Source organism: Amaranthus tricolor, chromosome 9 (assembly GCF_026212465.1).
Source record: "Amaranthus tricolor cultivar Red isolate AtriRed21 chromosome 9, ASM2621246v1, whole genome shotgun sequence".
NCBI lineage: Eukaryota > Viridiplantae > Streptophyta > Magnoliopsida > Caryophyllales > Amaranthaceae > Amaranthus > Amaranthus tricolor.
This window is the reverse complement of record NC_080055.1, coordinates 24,349,992-24,370,174: the sequence shown is the minus strand read 5'-3', so window position 1 is coordinate 24,370,174 and position 20,183 is coordinate 24,349,992. Positions and strand designations below refer to the sequence as shown.

Sequence of the window (20,183 nt, the reverse complement as noted above, 5' to 3'; positions counted from 1 at the left end):
TACTTCCTAAAGTAGTCTTGTAAAAAAATACAAAATAATTTTTTTTAAAAAAAGACTATTGTACTTCCTAAAGAAATATATGTAAATAGGAATAGTTAATAAGAAATATGTGTAATAGTTAATAAGATACGAAATAAGAAAAAAATATACTTCAAATAAACATTTATATGATTATTTTTTACTTTAAAAATAATATAATATATAATATAAAATACATAAATATAAAAATATAGTAAATATAATGAACATTAAATCCCTAAAAACGAGTTAGACTTGGAGATTAATAAGAAGTAGATATGTTGGGTTTGTGCACGATTCCAAAATTATTGGCTCAAGTAGTAAGTAGTTATGGATTTTGGTCAAAGTACTCATAGAGTCACCTTCCTAGAAGGTTCTTTATATTTTTGTTGGTCAAGTGTAATTGGTTATAATAATGTGGTTTTGTATGGTCAAAGAATGAGTTCACATTTCATAATCAACTCAAATTTTAGTTACATTCTTATAAAAAAAATTAGAAAAATTTGAAATTATAATCCAACTATTCACCTATTTGTCGTAAATAATTTTAACTTTGGAATATTTTTTAATAGATTATTTTTTTCCCTAATAGAATATGGTGATAGCAAACTAAGAGTAAAAGTTGAATTATTATAAAATAAAATATTATGCTAATAGTAAATTAAGAAAAAATGTTGGATTATTATAAATAATTTTAAAATTGAGTTATTTACAGCAGATGGGTAAAAGATTAGATTATTAATATGAAGTGTTCCAAAAAATATTTTACTGAGTTGCATTTTGTATGTTTTATGTAGTCTTTCAAATTAATAATAATTTTCATTTTATTTCTAATATATATGAATAATATAATTTCAAACAATGAAACAAAATCTGACCTTTTCTTCTTCTTTAAATTCAATCAATTGAACATACTTTTAAGGTACTGATGTTTAAAAATAGATGTCAAATCGATCCGGGTATCCTATTTTTTTATAGTGAAAATCACTATTTGGTTTCCATCCGAAAAATCAGATATCCAGTTTAATCAGGATCAGATACCGGATATCCGATTTTCAATTTTTTTAGAACAATTTTACATTTTTTCTAAATAAATATTTAAGCTTACTTTGCTTTCTTTCATCAAGCTTACTTTTTAAACTTTGAATACAAATTATTTGGGAAATATGGTTGAATTTTCAAAAATCTAAATTAATTACCAACAAATTAGTTATACACCTTAGTTGTAATTGATAATTGTATTTCACATATTTGTAAATTTAACAACCAAAATAAAAAATATATTAAAAATATTTATATATTTTTAAAAATTTAAAGTTCTTTTAAAAAGGAAACCAGAGATTTGGATATCCGTTTTTGCCAATATCCCGATCCGGATCCGGCTCAAAAGTCGGATACCTCATACCCTATACGAAATATCCGATTTTCATAAAACGAATAATTTATCCGGTTTTTACAATCGGATACTGGATATTCTAGATAAGATATTTTTGAATACTCCTACTTTAAGGTGTTCATGGGCGGGTAGCAGACCGGACATGCTTATAAAAGATTTTCTGCTGGCTCAAATTTTCAAAAGTCCGTTTAGCATTGCGGACCTAATTTTTTTGCTGCTACCCGCTCTTATTCTTAGCGAGAAGGCCCGGTGTAACCGCCTCGAATTATGAAGGCAAACACTAACTGGAATTTAGTATTAATCAAGCGGAAGCTTACTTTTGCCAACACAATTAAGAGGTTACTTAAAGGTCAAACCAATATCCAAGCAACATAACGGAAGTCTTAACTGTCCAAAATATAGGAAAATTACAACCAAATCGAAATAAGTCCAAAGTTCAAATTACATCCTTAAATTAGTCTAAATCTAAACTAATAGTCTCTCAAATACAATAAAGAGATCTAAACAAAAGGGGAGTCATACTCCAACTCGGGTTCAACTTCCCCTCGCATATCCATTCTCCGTCGAGGTGCCATAGGGGTTTACTCTAAAAACAAAACCATTGGAAAAACATACAAAGCATAGTATCAGCAAAAAGGCTGAGTATAAACACACTGGTGTCCGTCAAACAAATTATTAGAATCTTTTTTTTTTTTGCGTAAATTCATTTTGAAATATGCTTTTTCATTTGATAAATCATATTATGATTCAAATTCAGTTCAATGGCTCTATAGTCATTTCAAATTCTCATTTTTCATCATAAATCATAAGATCTCAATAGATCCAAATCAATTTCAAACTCATATCATAAGTTTACATGGGTACTCTGTGAGTCATTCTGTGACTCGTTTGGTAGTCGGTCTACCGTCCACGACATGTCCGACAAGTGTAACACAATGGTATTGTGAACAATACGCGCTCAGCATTAGTGAACCGTTTAATTATGCACACAACATTTGCTGTGGCATATGTACCCGCCATTTAGGCTAAAACATTTTTTTGTACATAATATATATCTTGTAATTTTAATAGCATTTGAAAGTCAAAAATATTAACTTTTTCAATATGATAAACATCTTTTATTTGCACATAGCAAAACATACTTTATTTGCGACTTAGCAAAATCAAATTATAATATTTCCCACATGGGTAAAACATGCTTAGCATAATCATATCATTAAACATAACCTTTGTATTATATTGGGGCATCACTAGCATGTATGGAAATGCATCGTAACAAAAAGTAATTAAAGTTCAATACGATTTTTTTTTAAGGAAACCACTAAAATGTTTCGTTTCAATCCTTCTTAAAGTAAATATAACTTAAAAGGGTTTTGAAATTCATTCAAAATAACTAGAATATGATTCATAAGTCTATAAAATCATAACGACAGAAGATTTCATAAAACACTATTTTCTTAAATACGAGATAGTTTTGCCGGTAATAAAATCGATAATTGATTTACAAAGTACATATTAATTCTCCAACAAGGCCCAAATTAATCAAGTCATTAGAATACCTTATTTAAAATGAATTTAAGGTTGTCCCATCAGATTATAATTGGTTATGCGAATTTATAACGATCTTACAATTACTTTCGACAATTTGGGTATTTACCGTTATTTAAATGGTGTCTTAAATCCGTAAAATTTATAAACCATCTAATTTAAACTTAATTTATACTATGAGGCAGTAGGTTATTAATACAATTATAAATTTTTTTATATAGGTCTATTTTTACCCAAATTTAATTAACAATATTACACTTTTTAATAAATAAACATTGTCTATTAATTTGATAAATTAGTAAATAATTAATAATTTGTTTTATAAAATTATACCAAAGTTCCAGAAGTCATATAATATGTTTATTAGGCTATTTGAACTTATAAAACTCATGAATGATGTTTTATTATTTTGTATAGATATTTTATCGATAAATCGAATAAAATAGGTTTAAAATTATTTTAGTCCGAATAAAATATTATAAAAATTATATGATATTCCAGAAGCTATTTTAAGGGGTATAAAATTTTAAATAACCATTAAAAATCATGTGGGGTATTTTTAATAATTAATATTGTTATTTTACCAATAAACCGAATAAAATTTATTTAAGTCCATATATGGTCACGAAAATCCATATAAATTTTTGAACATGTATCTACTATTTATATAAGTGTCTCATAAAATTTTCATGTCCAAAAGACGTCATTTAGTATTTATTTTATATTTTAGCGTTTTCAAACTTACCGATTATTAATAACCGAGTAAAAATTATTAAGGTCCGTAAATGTCAACGAAACCTTCCCAAACTTTTACCAATTTTACCTACTGTCCATATGAGTATGTGATAAAAATGTCAAGTCCATATGTCTTTGTTTGGTAATTATTTTATATTTTACTATTTTACAATTTACCGTTAAACAATTTAACGATTATTCAAAAAATAATAAAAAAATTCCAAACTAAATATATTTTGGCCAAATCTTGTTGGAGACATTATAATATGTTTTTATTAATTATTTTTGATGATGAAGAGTTCATCTAATACCATGTTTTATAATAAGAGTATTTAACACCTTAAAATCCATTAAAATATCAATTTAACGAATAATCTCAACAAAAAGTATCCAAGAAATTTTCTTAACATATAGCTACTGGAAATTTCTTTTAAAATGAATTTCAAATATTTTCAAATTCATATAATCATTTCCATCACAATAACTTTCACAAAGTAGTGTTAAACATGCCTTTAAACATACAATAATTTATAAAATCAACATGCATGATGCCCACAATAATAATACATGTAATAAATTATTCCATACTCAAATTTATCATTTTGACATCATTTTTCAAGATTTAAGAACTTCTCTTTGGGAATTTTATTATTTTTTTTTAAAAAAAAGTTTATACACAAACTTTCCCAACTTGTTTTTAAATCCTTTAAAAATCACCCCATGTGACATACCTCGATTCCAAGCCTATATAATTATTCCGTAAGTTCCTACGCGTTCTTAGAAGCGGTTCTAACTTCGGGTCCTTGCCCTTCAAGTCTCAACTCCAACTCTTCAACTAAACATATTGCATTCATCCAAAAATCAATAATAATTTTGGATTTCTAACATGCACTTAATTTTTCCAAGTTAGAGTTGTTAGACTAATACTTGTGATGATTTTAATATATTTGGAGTATACTTATTATGTTGAGCAACATACTTAGTTAAGTCCCATAATTTTATTTGAATCCTTTAAGTAACAAAATTTAATGTTTGTGGAAATACATCTTCTTACTTTCTATTATGGCCGATTTTTATAGATTTATAAGTGATGATTTTCTTAGTTTAGAGATAAAATACTCATTTTATAATGATCTTAGTTTATAAAAAGATTCATGTAAAAAAATATGTTTTACATGAACAAGTTTTAACAAAAACTAGTGGAATAAAGAAATGAACATAACTTACTCTATACTTGGTGGATTTCTTCAAGTTTGGTGTCCATGGAAAGCTCTTAAGATGAAGATTATTTTTATGGGAGATTCGAGTTTATAAACATAAATTTTCAGAAGTTTTAAATGGGTTTTTGAAGAAGATTTGATGAGAAAAGAAAGTGTTTTAGTTATTGAAAGTTTGAAGGATTCTAGTGTTTGTTCATGGATGAACTTGGGAGCAATATGTTGGGGTTTATGGCTGAATAATTATTCAGAAAATAGAGTGTTTTTGCTTCAAATATTTGCCTCTTGCATACTTGTAATGATGCACAAGCTTTGGGGTAGAACAAAAGGGGTTCTTGGGTAGAGTTTTTAGCTTGTGTATATAAGTATACAAAAGGCTATAAGGGGGAGTAGGACAGCTTTAGCATGGCTGGTTGGGGTTGTTTTTTGGTGATTTTTGTCCATCATTTGATCTATTATAGTGTAGGAAAGATTTATCTAAGATAGTTTAAGGTTTGGGTAAAAATTGTTGTACATGTAACAAGTTATGTAACTTGTACTTCATGTTTAAAAATCACTTGTATATGTGTGAAATATTTAATTTACTCCCATCATGGTTACATAATATGCTTGGGTAATAATAAAAAAATTTTTCGAACTGTTATGAGTAGTTGCTCAACTTTAAGTTTTACCTTCAAAGTTTACGTTATTTGTTACGATTCGTAATCACGTTACGAATTAACAAGTTTCTAATCATTGTAGAGATTTTTCAAATTATTACCATCACTAATTAAATTATAATTAGTAACGAACAAATATATAAGAATAATTAGGCGCTAAAAACGACTAATGAAATCTCCTAATAATACGACTGTTTCACCCGGGGCATGGGCATGACTAATATAAACAAAAAATACAATCTTTAAAAACCAAATAAACATTCCAACCGAGAAATATGGTCACAATACTAAGTCTAAAATTAAGTCTTTAATATCAATGAAAATAATTCGAGGTAATGTTCAAAATATTCTAAGTACAAAAATATTCAAAAAAAAAACGAGACACCTGATGATATATGAACTATGAACTATCTAAGTAATCAGACTATGCACTTAGATTATATATGAACTATGGTCTATGTAAGTAAACAGAAAAATTAGATTTTTGAACATTTAAAAGTTTTTAATTTTCAACTATAATTAAGTTGCATAACTTATACTTTGTTAATTGATTTAATATTTTGAACATCCAACTATATTACCAAAATAATTTATTTTGCAAACTATACAAAATAATTTTGATTAAATAAATAAAGACTATATGCATAAAAATTTTATTTTCAAAAGATCATAATAAAAAAGTTTCTTTTTAAATCGAATATTCCAATCGAAACCAAATCACTCTCACACTAGAATTTGTGTTTATACTTTGCCAAAAACATACCAAATATTCGAATTTATGGATCCGCTATTAGATTTTGAACATCACTAACCCCAAACTTGGTAACAACTATCCTTAAAAATAAAAAAAAAATAAAAATAAAATTGGTAACAACTAACAAATGACACCCCGTTTTTGTCCTCTTAAAGGGTTTTAGGAAACTCTTTTTGATAGGTAAACTTCGATAATTGGGGTTGTGGCTCCCTCTTCCTGTTGTAGTTCGTTTGAAGATCTATTTCTGGACCTCCATTGAAGATGAAGATGCATACGGGAGCCTTCAATGGCAACATGAAGGTATTCTCTTCTTCAATCTGATTTTCTTACTTCTCAATTGCTTCAATTACTGCGTTTATCTTTTGATTTTGGCTCAAACAAACCTCTCCAGGAATGCTCTCTATGTGTTTGTGAAAATGCCTAAAATACATATTGTCTAATTAGATACATCTTTCACTATTACTACTGTTAGTATTGAACAATTTGCGGGATGGGTATATTGATTTTCATGGGTCTTCATGGGGAAAGCTTATGGGAATGAGAAACCATAATGTTTTCTCATTATGCTTCATTTGTGTGACTAATGAGTTGAAATGTTGCCTTTTTCTCATGAAAATCTGCAGATTCATATCTTTTTGTATTAGGTACTTACTGTGAGTTGTGACTCACTCATACATTCTATAAGAATTCAATTCATCAGTTTGATAAATATTTTTCTTGCAATTTGGTTTCGCATCCTGCTTGATCATTGGCATTGGGGTTTAAACATTGTGTTGTTGTTTGTTATGCAGTGCAGGCTAAGTAGTTTAGTCGACTTCTGGTTTCTGACATAGCATGTATTTTCTTTGTGCAGAAAGCACTTGCTGGTTTGAAACGCATTAATTTGGATGGTCTGCGTTGGAGGGTTTTTGATGCCAAAGGCCAGGTGCGTTTTTTCATTACTTTTTGAAAAATGATTGTATGCTCCTATCTACATAATGTCCTCGATTGAATTGATAAAAAAGTAAAGCTTGTGCATTGTGTGTGACTCACGTGCAGGCCGCCTCGAACATTTTTAGGGACCCAAGTGAAAGTAGCAATATTGACCCCTAAAAACGAACAGCAAATCCATTCTTTTTTGAAGCATTTAACACATGCTCAATGTCATCACCACCATTTGGTATACCCATTAGTATTAGTAATAATTTCATTACCGACTTCTATATTACATCATCAACACAAGCATCACACTAGGCGACAAACATCTATACTATTAACGAGTCATGGGAACTTGCAAAAGTAAAACCCATCATATTGGTCTTCAATATTAGCTGCTTAAATTCTATTGATGATGAATTCTAATGATTTGAAATAATCTTTGACGCAACTATTGCCACACCTTTGTACAAATATGTCATGAAAAGTGTTTTAGACTTCAATTGTGAAAGTACAATTGTATTGACTTGTATCTTATATGCTGGTGAGCCTAAAGTAAAATGTAAGTACCACATTAATTTCATAAATATATTTATCTATTTTAAAATTTAAATAATCTAAAACATAATTACTACTCAAACTTGAGATGATCATGATTAGAAATACTTATTAGGTGAGAATAAGCCAAGCCACTACTTAGTAATGTCAGACATTGTCATGTTTTTCTTAGCTTTGCACCATTAGGATTAAATTAATGAATCAATTCAAATATAGTTGTTTAAAACTGGCATAAGAAGTTGAGGGGGCCCTCATCACAGCGTGCACTGGTTATTAGACGACCCTGCCTCATGCATTAGATTTGTTATCTAAGGGAAAGACTTTTTGTTAGTCGCTTTAGAAGGTCGTTTGGGGGAAGGTTATGAAATCATATGTGGCCGAAAGGGGTGAATTAGAGGATGATGACCACATGTTTGGAGGAGCGCAAGTGGTGCACGAGGAAGATAAAAGAGTCCCTGCACAACTGAGGCTGAACACAAAGAAGTGTTGGACTCTAAATGAGAATATTATGTGTTAATACATTGCTTTCCAAGCATCGAGTCTTTGGATAGAAACAAGCAGTTGCGCAACCAATACACATTGAGTTGTCGTTATAAATCATCTAGTCGACGTCAATTCTAATTAAGTTCATCAGTTTTGAGTAGAGAAGCAAGTGCTCTTTAAAATTCTAAGTAGACTAGAAGTTTAGTATTATGGGGTCTAATACACAATATATTATCAAATTTTATTTATAATTTCATGTACTTAGAATTATATTCAGGGTTAGACTCTTAGTGTAACTAGATGATGTAGTACAAATGTACAAGTGATACATTTGGAACCTTTGATGAACATTTTAAGGGTATGGGTTTAGGGATTTAAAGGAGGGTTTCAAAGTGTGTTGAGGGTGAAATAAAAGGCGTGGAAGGGATGGATGGCCATGACTAGCTTTGGGTTTGTTTTGAGAGAGATGTTTTTGTGTGAAAGGTATGGAAGGCCACAATTTTTGTTTATGTGTTTAAGTAAAGCAAAGAAAAATAATGGGATAAATTTAGCTACTTGGTTTTGATTTCGATCCTCAAAAAGATTACCACCAAAAGGATGGGGAGGGAAATAAAAGGTTTTTTTTCCTCATTTGAATACCAATAGGAGAAGGAAGCAAAATGGAAAGAAGTAAATTGGAACCAAAAGGCCCCTTCACAATTTATATAAAATAAATCCTTTCAACATTAAAAAGATTTAGAAGGCTGACACACTCGTCTTCTTTCCACTTCCCTCCCTTACCCTTCCTTTCCCTTCCCTACCCTTCCCTTCCCTTCCCTTAATTTCCTTTTAAAAATGTTATCCAAACATAGTGTAAGGGTTTTAAGAACGCAAATAACCCTAGCTAGGGGTTTTATAAGTATGGACAACTTAAATTTGCTCCCAATCTTAAAAGAGTAAATTGTAAGACAAAGGCAAGAAAAAACATCTCAATATTGTTTTGAATGATCCAACTTGTTTTTCATCTCATACACCGAAGGCACTTTAAAGTTTTAGCTTTTGCTTTTTTATATAGGCAAAAGAAAGCTCAAAAAATAAAATTTATAAATTGAAACTAAGTTCAAAAATTTAAATCATAATAATAAGTCCATAAAACTTTGAATAGGATGCCAATTACTCTTGATAGCTGAACCTAATTAGATTTATGTTGCGCCTCATGCTGTGTCGCACGTCTAACATAATTGAACATGTTCAAAATTGTAAGTCATAATAACCTTGATATTGCTCAACCATAATATTCAAATGTTCCATTGAATAAGTCATAGATGTCCAAAGCAATCCTTAAGCTCGTTACCTTGATTTTCTCAACCTCTTGACCAATTCAAAACATATTTTAAAATTTGAAAATCAAATTTTGAATTATAAAGCTTCAAACTTTAGTAGTCACGCACCAATTCACCACACACATGGAGGTTGCAACTTCTTATTTTTCTCAACTATTTTGGCCTATTCAAAATATGATTTAAACATTTTAAAATGTAACACCCCTGAATTTCCAACCCCTTAAACGAAACTAGAATCGTGAAGGAAGGGAGGAAATTCGGGTGTTACATAAAAAGAAAAGGGGACATAATTAAAATAAACACTAAAGATTAATGGAAAGGGTGAACAAGTGGAAATTTCGGCAGCATCTCTGCTGAAAACTGAGGATGTGACAAGGATATATAAAGGGATAACATAATTAAAATAATCTAAGGCCTTTAATGCCTTCAAGAATACATCACGACGGAAAGAATTATCGGCGGCTTCTCAAATCATCAACTCTAATGAGGATCGTGGTTCCAGTGTTAACGCATCGATCTGACGGATACTAAAGGAGTATCCTCACTACCGTACATCCAAAAAAAACTACGCAGCGGAATTATGGATCATACAAGGAGTCACATGGCTCTATACAAAAGAAATTATACAATCCCCAAAAAAAACTTTACAAGTGATATAGAAGCTACAAGCATTAGACAATTTGTACACAATGGTTACGACCGTACTCCGCTCTTTCCTCCAGTGCAAAGCAAAAGAAGCTCCTATATCTGTCACGTCACGCTATGATCCTCCTGCTGCTCAACATAATGACCATAGTCAGATGTGTCATAGCAGGAACATCATAGAGAGTCATGAGCAAACAACAACAAACACATACACGTCAGTAATTAATGAACTTATAATAATTGAAGTCATTGAACAAAACTATAGACAACGATATAGTATGGCAATAACGAGTCTACTCATCTGTCTAAACAACTCTATTTACTCATAATTTCTCTTTCAACTACTAATCTCTCGAGTATATTCAAAGGTAGTGGATCCTTTCTCTATTCATGGCATAGTGACACGGCCAAGGGCGTTATTGGCCATCCGGCGCCCATGGCAAAGTATGAGCTCATGCCCCCTCCAGCTGACCCTCTCGGGTCCTACCTTCGGGAAAAACTAACACACTGGGGTACTAAACCAGTGAAGAGGCCACCATATTGGGGTTTGCAAGACCCGCTTGGTATCACCTCGGTCAAGGGGCGGTATCGGCCATCCGGCGCCCAGTGACCCAAGCATGCTCATACCCCCCTTACAGTGGTCCCGTCGAACCTCACCTAGGGGACTATTAAATCAACCGGACATAATCCAGTTGAGTCACGCCAATTAATCATACATCAAGGCTCAATAAGTAGGAAATCATTTCGATACCACACACAACCATGGTGCGTTCTCTACTATTTAGAAATCTGTTCTTATAGTCTCCTAATGCTTTCATTCTACTTACCTATATCACTATTGATAATACTTTGTAACGATAAACATGATAATAAATTACTGCGTGTACGTACCTACAAGCGTCACTGCACGACCACAAGTTACAAAAATCACCCAACTAAGGGTCTACTTTCCTCTTATAAACTGGGAACCTATACAAGTTAGGAATAGAACTAATAAGCCTACTTGTCTCCACTTAAGAGCATCTAGCCTCTACAACAAGCTATCATCCACCTATTCAAAGTAACTTCCACTTATTATAACGCATACTAAACCAATTCACATTACTCAATCTATATTTGTTCATAAGTTGTAACATTAACTCAACAGTCGAATAAGCTTTTACAACCACTAAACCAAGGATCAAATAAGCTTTCACAACAACAAAGTGTGCGTTAAGACCATTTCTTTAAACCTATGGGACTCGAGTAACAAAACTCTATCACCATATCATGTCATCAACAAATAACACTTGTACAACAACACTAATACCAATAACTTGAATAATGTTGATGTTAGAGATAACCTCAAGTTGTCGTATAACTCACTACAACATACAAAATTACTCACAATGGCAAAGAACACGAAAAGAAACACTTCCACTAATAATTAGCGACAATAATAACAATAGTTTCTTTCGACTTCCACAACGGTAAAATTTAACTCTAATAGCCACGATCGTAACATAATTAACTAGCAATAATACTCAATAACATAAACAATAACCACCATCATTTTTTTAACAATACAAGTGACAATTAACCCCCACTTTTGGGACTAATAACTTCAACCATCTATTCTACATTTATCACCATTCACAATATAATCACATATTCAAATCTCATACCAATTTATTAAAGTTATAAAACATCCCTTAACACAAAAGTAGTACAACTTTTATTTACATTCATACTTTAAACCTTAATTCATAAATATATATTCAATTCATAAATCCAACTCTTACTCATAGCAAGATTCAATAATAAAAGAAAGAAATAATACAAAATCATCATAAAACTCGTAAACTTGATAAAAATCCCAATTAAAACTAGAAGGAAAAATCAATTAGAGGTAGGTGAGATGTCTTACACAGGGGAATTAGAAAAGGAGTGAAGACTAGATGGTTGTGAAGGACCCACGCGGCTGGACCGTGGCTGTTGGTGGCGGCAGCCTTCACGGCAGAAGGGGGAGGAGCAACTGGCGGTCGTGTCTGCAGCAGGCGCACAGAAGGTGGTGGCCTAGTTGCTGGCCGCTGCTGTTTGGAGGGGAAAACGCAGCCCTTGCTGCTGCTTGCGAGGAGAGGCGAGGGCGACTGCTTGCTGGTGGTCACGTAGGCGGCAACTGCTTGCTGGTGGGGAAGTGAGGAGGCGGCAGCTGCTTGGGAGAAGAGACAAAGGAAGAGAATGAGAAGGGAGAGTGACGGCTAGCTTGAGTGTTTAGGGTTTTTACGGGTTTTATACTTGTTATTGCTATTATTATTATTATTGCTATTATTGCTATTATTATTTTTATTATTATTGTTATTATTATTATGTTTATTTATTTATTTATTTTTATCTCGATTCATTTTCTTGCGAGACCCAATTAAGAGACTCACCTTCGTGGGCTCACACATTTTAATAAAATAACCATTTTGATTCGAACCTTTTTATTTGAGAAATCGTAACTATATATATATATATAAGTTAACATTTAAATCCGTATGTGAAAGAAATTTATTAAAACTAATTCGGAAATAATTTAATATAATTGTAAAATCTTTAAAAGCTATTAAAATATTAAATAATTACGTCATTAAAATCTCGTGGTGTTACAAAAACTAATTTAAAAAATTAGAAAATTTGCCAATCCATTCGAGGAAATCGTGGAGAAGAGTTTCCACATAGTCGAATATCTTTACTCACATATGCACTTTTACTCTTCATACATTTGAATTTCAAACTCCTTGAGCTTGTTGAATTTGCAAACATCATGGGCTTAGGAAATAGTAAAAGTTGAAGTTTTATGCTAACTTCTAGTCGTTATAAAGCCCTTCGATCCTCTTGATTTGTTTGATCTTAATTTGAACCTGGAATTTGGCTTTTGAACTTGGAGATGTTGACTATCTACTTATGGCCTCTTTCTTCTCATCTCTTCCTTTCATGCTTCACAACTTTTCATTACAACTCATAAGAATACCAGCCCAAAAGCAAATAGACTAACATTAATCCTGAATAGTCGAGTAAGGTTTATTGATATCAAAATTGCTTTAACTAGGAATAAAGACTCTTGACTAAAGATTTGGATGCCTATTCATGTTCTTGAAAATAAGAACACTTAATGTCATTACTCAAATGAAACTTAAATAAATAAAGACTCAAAGAATCAATTTAATATAAAGGACTCAATTTTTAAAATAAATATAGACTTGGTCTGAAAAGAATAAAAAGACTCCATCTTTAAATAAATAAAGACTCACTCTAGACTCTAAAGGACTTATCTCAACTTGAAATTAATGAACATCAAGAACATAATTTTCCTTGTTTATCATGGATGGACTTGTCTTTTGCTTCAGTTGAAGGCTCATTGGATTCTTGATGTGTTCTACTTCGAACTCCATCACTAGTTATATTTTGTTTAGTTTATTGGGTCTTGAGTAACCCACTCATTACATTAAACTATTTGTTCAAGTGCTCTTAAGTTTCTTGTGTGTGATCAAGTGAGTGAACGCTTAACTTTTTTGTGCGGTTGAATTGTTTATACATGTTCCAAATTCGAAAATCAGTGAATACAACATTGCCAAAACCTTAATTTTAGTGTCGGCTACATGAAACTGAACAAATTAGTGTGGAAAATCGCCACTAACAATGTAATTCAATTGTATCTAATAATACTAGTTACATATATAATATGAATTGACAACTAATAAATTACAATGATCATCCACATATACTCTTCTTGTACATTGATTCCTATATGTTGTTATATGCTAATGCAAATCCCAATTTTTATGTCATTCATTGTTCCTATTATGCGTGTTATGTCCGAGATACCTTTGTCTCATTTAAGCTTCTCAAAGTTACAACCTTCTACTCTTTCAATTGTGCATTTTTGGTCTTTGTACTCTACAAAGTCAACATACATGATTTTTCCTTGAATCGCAAAATTATCAAGGGCAAGTTATTAGAGAGGTGAGATATTCCTTTTAAGCACAACTAAAATTCAGTTTCTTTCCTATTTGTAAGTGAGATTTTGGTTGTACGCTTATTTTGTTTGTGTTTGATTAGTTTCCCTAATATTTGGATACATCATATCCATTCTGGTGCATTTAGTATTAGATCATAGTTCTCTTGGGTTAGCATGAGGTATTGGCTTTGCAGAATATAAAAACAACTACAGCACATATGAGCACATTCTGAATATGAAAATATTTGAAAGTTGGAGCTTTGCAACAAAATTTATGTCTATAATTATAAGTTGACTTTTATGAAGTTGATTATCTGTGGTTTTTATTAGGTTATATTCCACTACAGAAGTAAACAAAATAATGTGGAATTATGCGGGTGAAATTTGCTTTGTGTTGCTTTCCCTTTTTTTTGGTCAATATTGATAATTACGGTTGCTTATAGATTCATGATCAAGTTTAGTTTCATGGCCTAGCAAGAAAGAACTTTTGACAATGATAGATATTCTGTGCAGTGTTGGTTTTTGTAGGTTGGTCGTTGTGTTTGATGTGGTTTGTGAATTTTCTTTGCTTGGGTGATTGTTTATTTTTTTGTGCTACAAAATTCACAAGATGTAGAGAATGCACCGGTAAAGATAATGCATTTATTTGAAGAGAAAAATGCAATCACCTTTCAACATATGGCATGTATCACTCAAATGTGTGACACAAATAATGAATGAGCATGGACTATTGACTGGACTGTGGAGGTTGATAGGCTTGATGATCGTGGTTTACAACTAGAGGTAGCAGATTTAGATGAATCATCCTAGAATCCAGACTTTGATGGATCATCTTTAAATACATTCTTAAATATCTATGTAATTTAAGCATCATGAAAGTGAAATTTCCACCTTGTTTCAATGTAAGCAAACAAGCCCTTTAGTACTTGAATTTTTCTTTTCAACACAAGCTCTAAACATTTGAGGCCTTTTTGGGGAAACTCCTCATGTATTTTATAGCAGCTCAAACTTTTAAATAGCAAAATCAACATTCCACAACCATCTTTGACAACTAAATTCCAAATACATGTAGCATGTCTCATTCGAACAACATTGCTAATGCCGTGAGTATTATCTTAAGACCCACTCAAGAAGACATTTTTCAACAGGTGTACTATTTCTAAAGCTCCTGAACAGTTGAAAAACATGAATATTTTTCTTGTGCAGCTTTTAATTATCAATTAAATGAGCACTTAGGCACATATATAACAAACTTTGACCAAATAAGACTATCTTAGATGACAAATTCTTAAAGAAATCCTTTAAAATCTTCTTTTTTATCAATAAAGGACCATAACATTCTCTTGTAACGATAGCACATGAGTGAAGGATGAAATCAGAATATCAACCTTACAGAAATTGTGAAACCTGTCTTGCTCAACAATTTTCAATGGAAACTAATCAATGATGATCATTTTAGCAATAGCTCTTTTCTATGTTTTGGAAAACTCTCAGCTCCAATGGTGCCATCAATGTTAATTTTGTTCTAGACTCGAATTCTAACAGTGTTTCACTTTTGTCCATGAAAAAAGGATCTTTTTTAAACCTGCTAGTATGGGCATTAGTTCCATATGATCAAGAAATGTTTGTTTTGCAATAAATACACTAAGGAAATTAATATCATAGAAGTCTCATCAAAGCATTATATGTTTGTTTACATTCACCTCTAGTTCAGCATTAGCTGATTTATTTCTTGTTTTTATCACCTTTTCCCTTTTTCTTATTTATTTATTTTTTTGAACCTTCATCAATACGTCCTATTCGAAATTACCAGATACGCCAGATAAGAGTCATCCCAAACATAGTACTTAGCATTACTCCTCAACATGTTCTTATGTAGGGACATCTGTGGTGTTACTTCTTTGGCCACAATGTTATTTACAATATTAACATACCATAATTGTACCGTTCATAGGGTCATAATGTATCATCAGGAAACATCCCGTTCACTAGATTTCGTGTGTGCGGCTTGTCCTCCGCTTTTACTAATCGCCTTAGATGATTAGCAACCAAGTTTTCGCGCCCATTTTCCTTCTATGGTTAACTCGTTCAAGAGGAGGATCCATCTTATCAATCTCGGTTTAACATCCTTTTTAGCCAAGCCCGAAGGTCCATCTTGTCCTCAAGGTGGGTAATAGCGTGCTTGCTCTCTTTGAACATATGCAGAAATTTGTTGATGTTGCTGAGTAGCTGTTTGAACATCAGAATATCATTTGATCTCCCAGTTTTTCATTTTCATTTAACTTCATTCGCCTTCTTCTGAATTTCGCAGGAAGCTTTCACCCAAGTGGCGTTTGGTACTTCACTTGTGGAGTTGTGGGCTTCAACTTTCGCTTTTATGCATAATTTTCTCACTAAAATTTTTGCTGCTTTGGCTCAGGTTCTTGGGAGGTTAGCATCACAAATTTCTACTGTTCTCCAAGGGAAGGATAAACCAACATACACTCCTAATCGTGATGATGGAGATATGTGCATAGTCCTAAATGCAAAGGACATCTGCGTCACAGGGAGGAAACTTACAGATAACTATTATCGGTGGCATACCGGGTAAGCACTCCTAATTAACTAATTAAGAAGTGATGTTACTGTTATATTTTTCCTTTACCGAAGTTTGATCTTAAGCAAATATTAATAAAACGGTTAAGCACTCCTAATTTAGCTCAGACTTTATATAAGATGGACATTGTACTTTGAGTGCAGAAGATAGCCTTTTAATTTCTGTGTTATCTACTTATATATTCTGTTTTATTGCTATTTGCTTAAGATCAAACTTCTGTAGATGATAATAAGGCAGTAACATCAACTTGTTATCCAGTGAATTACTGTAGTATAGAAGATAAATGATGATTTCCGGTACAAAGACACATTTTGAGGTTCAAAGTTGGGGCATTCTTATTTTGGGTTGATGTAGTTGAGAGGCAAAGAAAGATAAACTAAAGTAAATGAAGGTGAATTAGAGATGATGAAAACGAAATCGTGGTAAAAAAAATAAAATAAAATGGTTGTTGAATGAGAAGGATGGAGGATAGGGGAGATTATTCCTCATGTTGTTGGGTAAATATGTATTCCCTATTATGAGGGGAAAATAATTCTTCTCTCCATCTCCTTTAAATGCATTGGGGTAATGTTATGTGTCGCCTCTTCCATCTCCCGCATACACAGTCTGTCACATGATTCACTAATCTCCTTGCGAATCACGAATCAAAAAAAAGTGAATTATGGTTAGTTTTGTGCTATTTTAGGGTCATTTTGAGCGAATTGTGAATTCAATAAGCGAATTAACTGGCAAATCATATTACACTGATAGGTCCTTATTCTCTTGTCTTCCCTTCTACTTAACTTTAATTATCAGTTTTCGACCTGTTTCTTTCTACTACATTATGATTTAGTCCTAATCTAAGCATGCCTTTAGAGTAATTTGTCGTATGAAAACCACAAAGGGTAAAAAAAGATTGGTCTCAGTTGGTTAAACTGGTTTGCAAAGTGAGGTCTCGGATGTAATTTTTTCTATTTCCCGCTTTGATTAGATATCTTTCCCCCTTTTTTAGTACTAATATCTGTTTTTATGTTATTATAGATATGTGGGCCACCTTAAGGAAAGAACTTTGAAGGATCAGATGTCAAAGGATCCCACTGAAGTAATTCGTAAAGCTGTTCTCCGAATGCTTCCCAGAAATAAATTACGTGATGTAAGTGCTATTAGATACGTACTCCTATAGGGAATATTATCCTCAATCAATTTATAAGCTCGTCCTTTAAACACTTCTAATTTTTTGTGTTGTTTTGTTTCTGGTCTTAATTTGCCTTAGTAATTTCCTATGATATGGCATCTTCACTCGACTTTGTTTGCAAGAGGGTGTGTATGGGAATGTATGCAATTGTACGCCTCACTTTAACTCGTGTAATGGATACAGGATAGAGATCGGAAACTTAGGATATTTACCGATGAGGAACATCCGTTTGCTGATAGAGCCCTCGAGCCATACATGATGCCTCCTAGACAAGTGCGAGAAATGCGACCCCGTGCAAGAAGAGCCTTGATTCGTGCACAAAAGAAAGTAGATCAACAAGGTGTTACCGCTAGTTCCAAAAATGGGAAGAAGGAAGAAAAAGCGGAAGCGAGTTCATGAAGGTCTCGAAGGCATGATGTTTCTCCAATCAAGAGCTTTCATGTATAAGAATATTTGAATGCCAATGGAGTTTACTCAACTAGAAGTATAATCAACACGGTACCGTGGCTTGTATGGCTGGCATTGGAAGAACTTTGACATAGTTTTTGTTTTCTTCCTTGTTAGATTTGATTACTACCGTACCGACTAGTTCTAGATATAATTGGACAAATTGTTAATGATGCAAAGTCTAATTGTTTATAATGGCATATTAAGGGCTTATTAATTGCTCTTGCTTGAGAATACACTTTCCAAATATATAGTCATGATTGGTACCCTAAAGTTAAGAGGAAAACTTCCTTTAGTAGCACTTGGGTTCTTCATGTGATCCCTCTTCGTAAAGTCTATCTATCTATCTATCTTGTCATCTTATCGATCAAGCAGCTATTCTTAACATTTGCAAGCTTATTCTTTAGCTTCTCATTACAAAATTACAATCTTCTGTTAGTCGGTTATGTTCATCCTATCTAAAAGCACCCTTTCTTCTATTTCTCATTCACATCTAACGTAAGACGTATGTTCTCTCTTGTCCAAATGCGATTAATATTCATATAGTAACCACCGTCACAAATGTTCTTATCACTGATACCTCATAAAAAGAGGGCGTGATTGACATTTAAGTTATTTAATACAATATAAACTGACAATTTTAGCAGACTTTTAGCACAAGATAAACTGACAATTTTAACGTACTTAAATATTTTAAGTCTAAAACACTAAGATTTTTGAACACTGAATTCTAATTTTCCTAAAATCAGCCATGCAGGTTAAATTAACTCAATAACAAGTTCAGTTCTAAATTTCTAACCAAAATTGAATTTTAGACATAGAATAGAAATAATAGAGATCGAAATTTTAAGGGATTTTGTTGAAATAAAGAAGAAAGAGTTTTAAATCTCTTATTAATCAACATAAAACTGCTGACAATGTCAACGATTCTATATTAGATAAAATCGCAAATAATATCATTATTTCATTCTATTTCTCCATCCCATATGAACCATGATTTGAGAATTAAAATTTAGGTGACATCAAATTTAGATTTATTAAGCTAATAGTTTAAGCAAAAATTCTTTGAAAGCCAAAAATTGAGTTAGATTGGATTTGAAAAAAGGGCAAAGGGTGACGTGCAAATTCCTATTAGACACATGCCTTCCTTTAACTACTCCATGTATGATGTTATTGATGTATCCTATAAAATTTGTTTACTTAAAATTTATCTTATTTTTTTTATTTTTGGTTATAAACTATATTTTTTTAATTCTCATATGTAACCCCCCTTTATTTTATTAATAAATTTCTTTGAAGTGATCAAAATAGACCCGATGATCTAAGATTTATCCGATCTTGTAACTGCATCTAATTTTACCTGACATAAAAGATAGATTAATAATTATATAAAAACTAACATGGATACAAAACCCGATTTTAGATCGATCATAAATATCTAACCAAAAATCAATCCATTAACCCGAATAAATGCCTATTATACCCACAATTTTATTTTTGTCTGTTTTTTCTTGATTTCTTCATTAAATACGTCAGAATAAATTTGGTGGGACAAAATAAATAATTAATTAATTGTCCTTTAGGAGGACTATAATCTATATTATTTTAAAATCCTTTTCTTTTTGGTTGATTTCCAACATTTCCTTTCAAAACTCATAAAATTTCTAATTTTTGAAACCGACTTTCACTTGACATACACTTTAATTTGGGTAGACCGCAATATCTTCTCTTTCT

The 20,183-nt window shown here is 31.8% G+C and overlaps 1 protein-coding gene across 1 annotated transcript; it reads left to right on the top strand.

The window, feature by feature from the left end:
• Positions 1–6,426: 6,426 nt before the first annotated feature.
• Positions 6,427–18,829, top strand: LOC130824425 (uncharacterized). Its single transcript, XM_057689426.1, has 5 exons — positions 6,427–6,627; positions 7,181–7,252; positions 16,652–16,818; positions 17,849–17,960; positions 18,186–18,829. Exons 1-5 carry the CDS (start codon positions 6,589–6,591, stop codon positions 18,399–18,401), a joined length of 606 nt encoding a protein of 201 aa, XP_057545409.1. The 5' UTR covers positions 6,427–6,588; the 3' UTR covers positions 18,402–18,829.
• Positions 18,830–20,183: the final 1,354 nt, after the last annotated feature.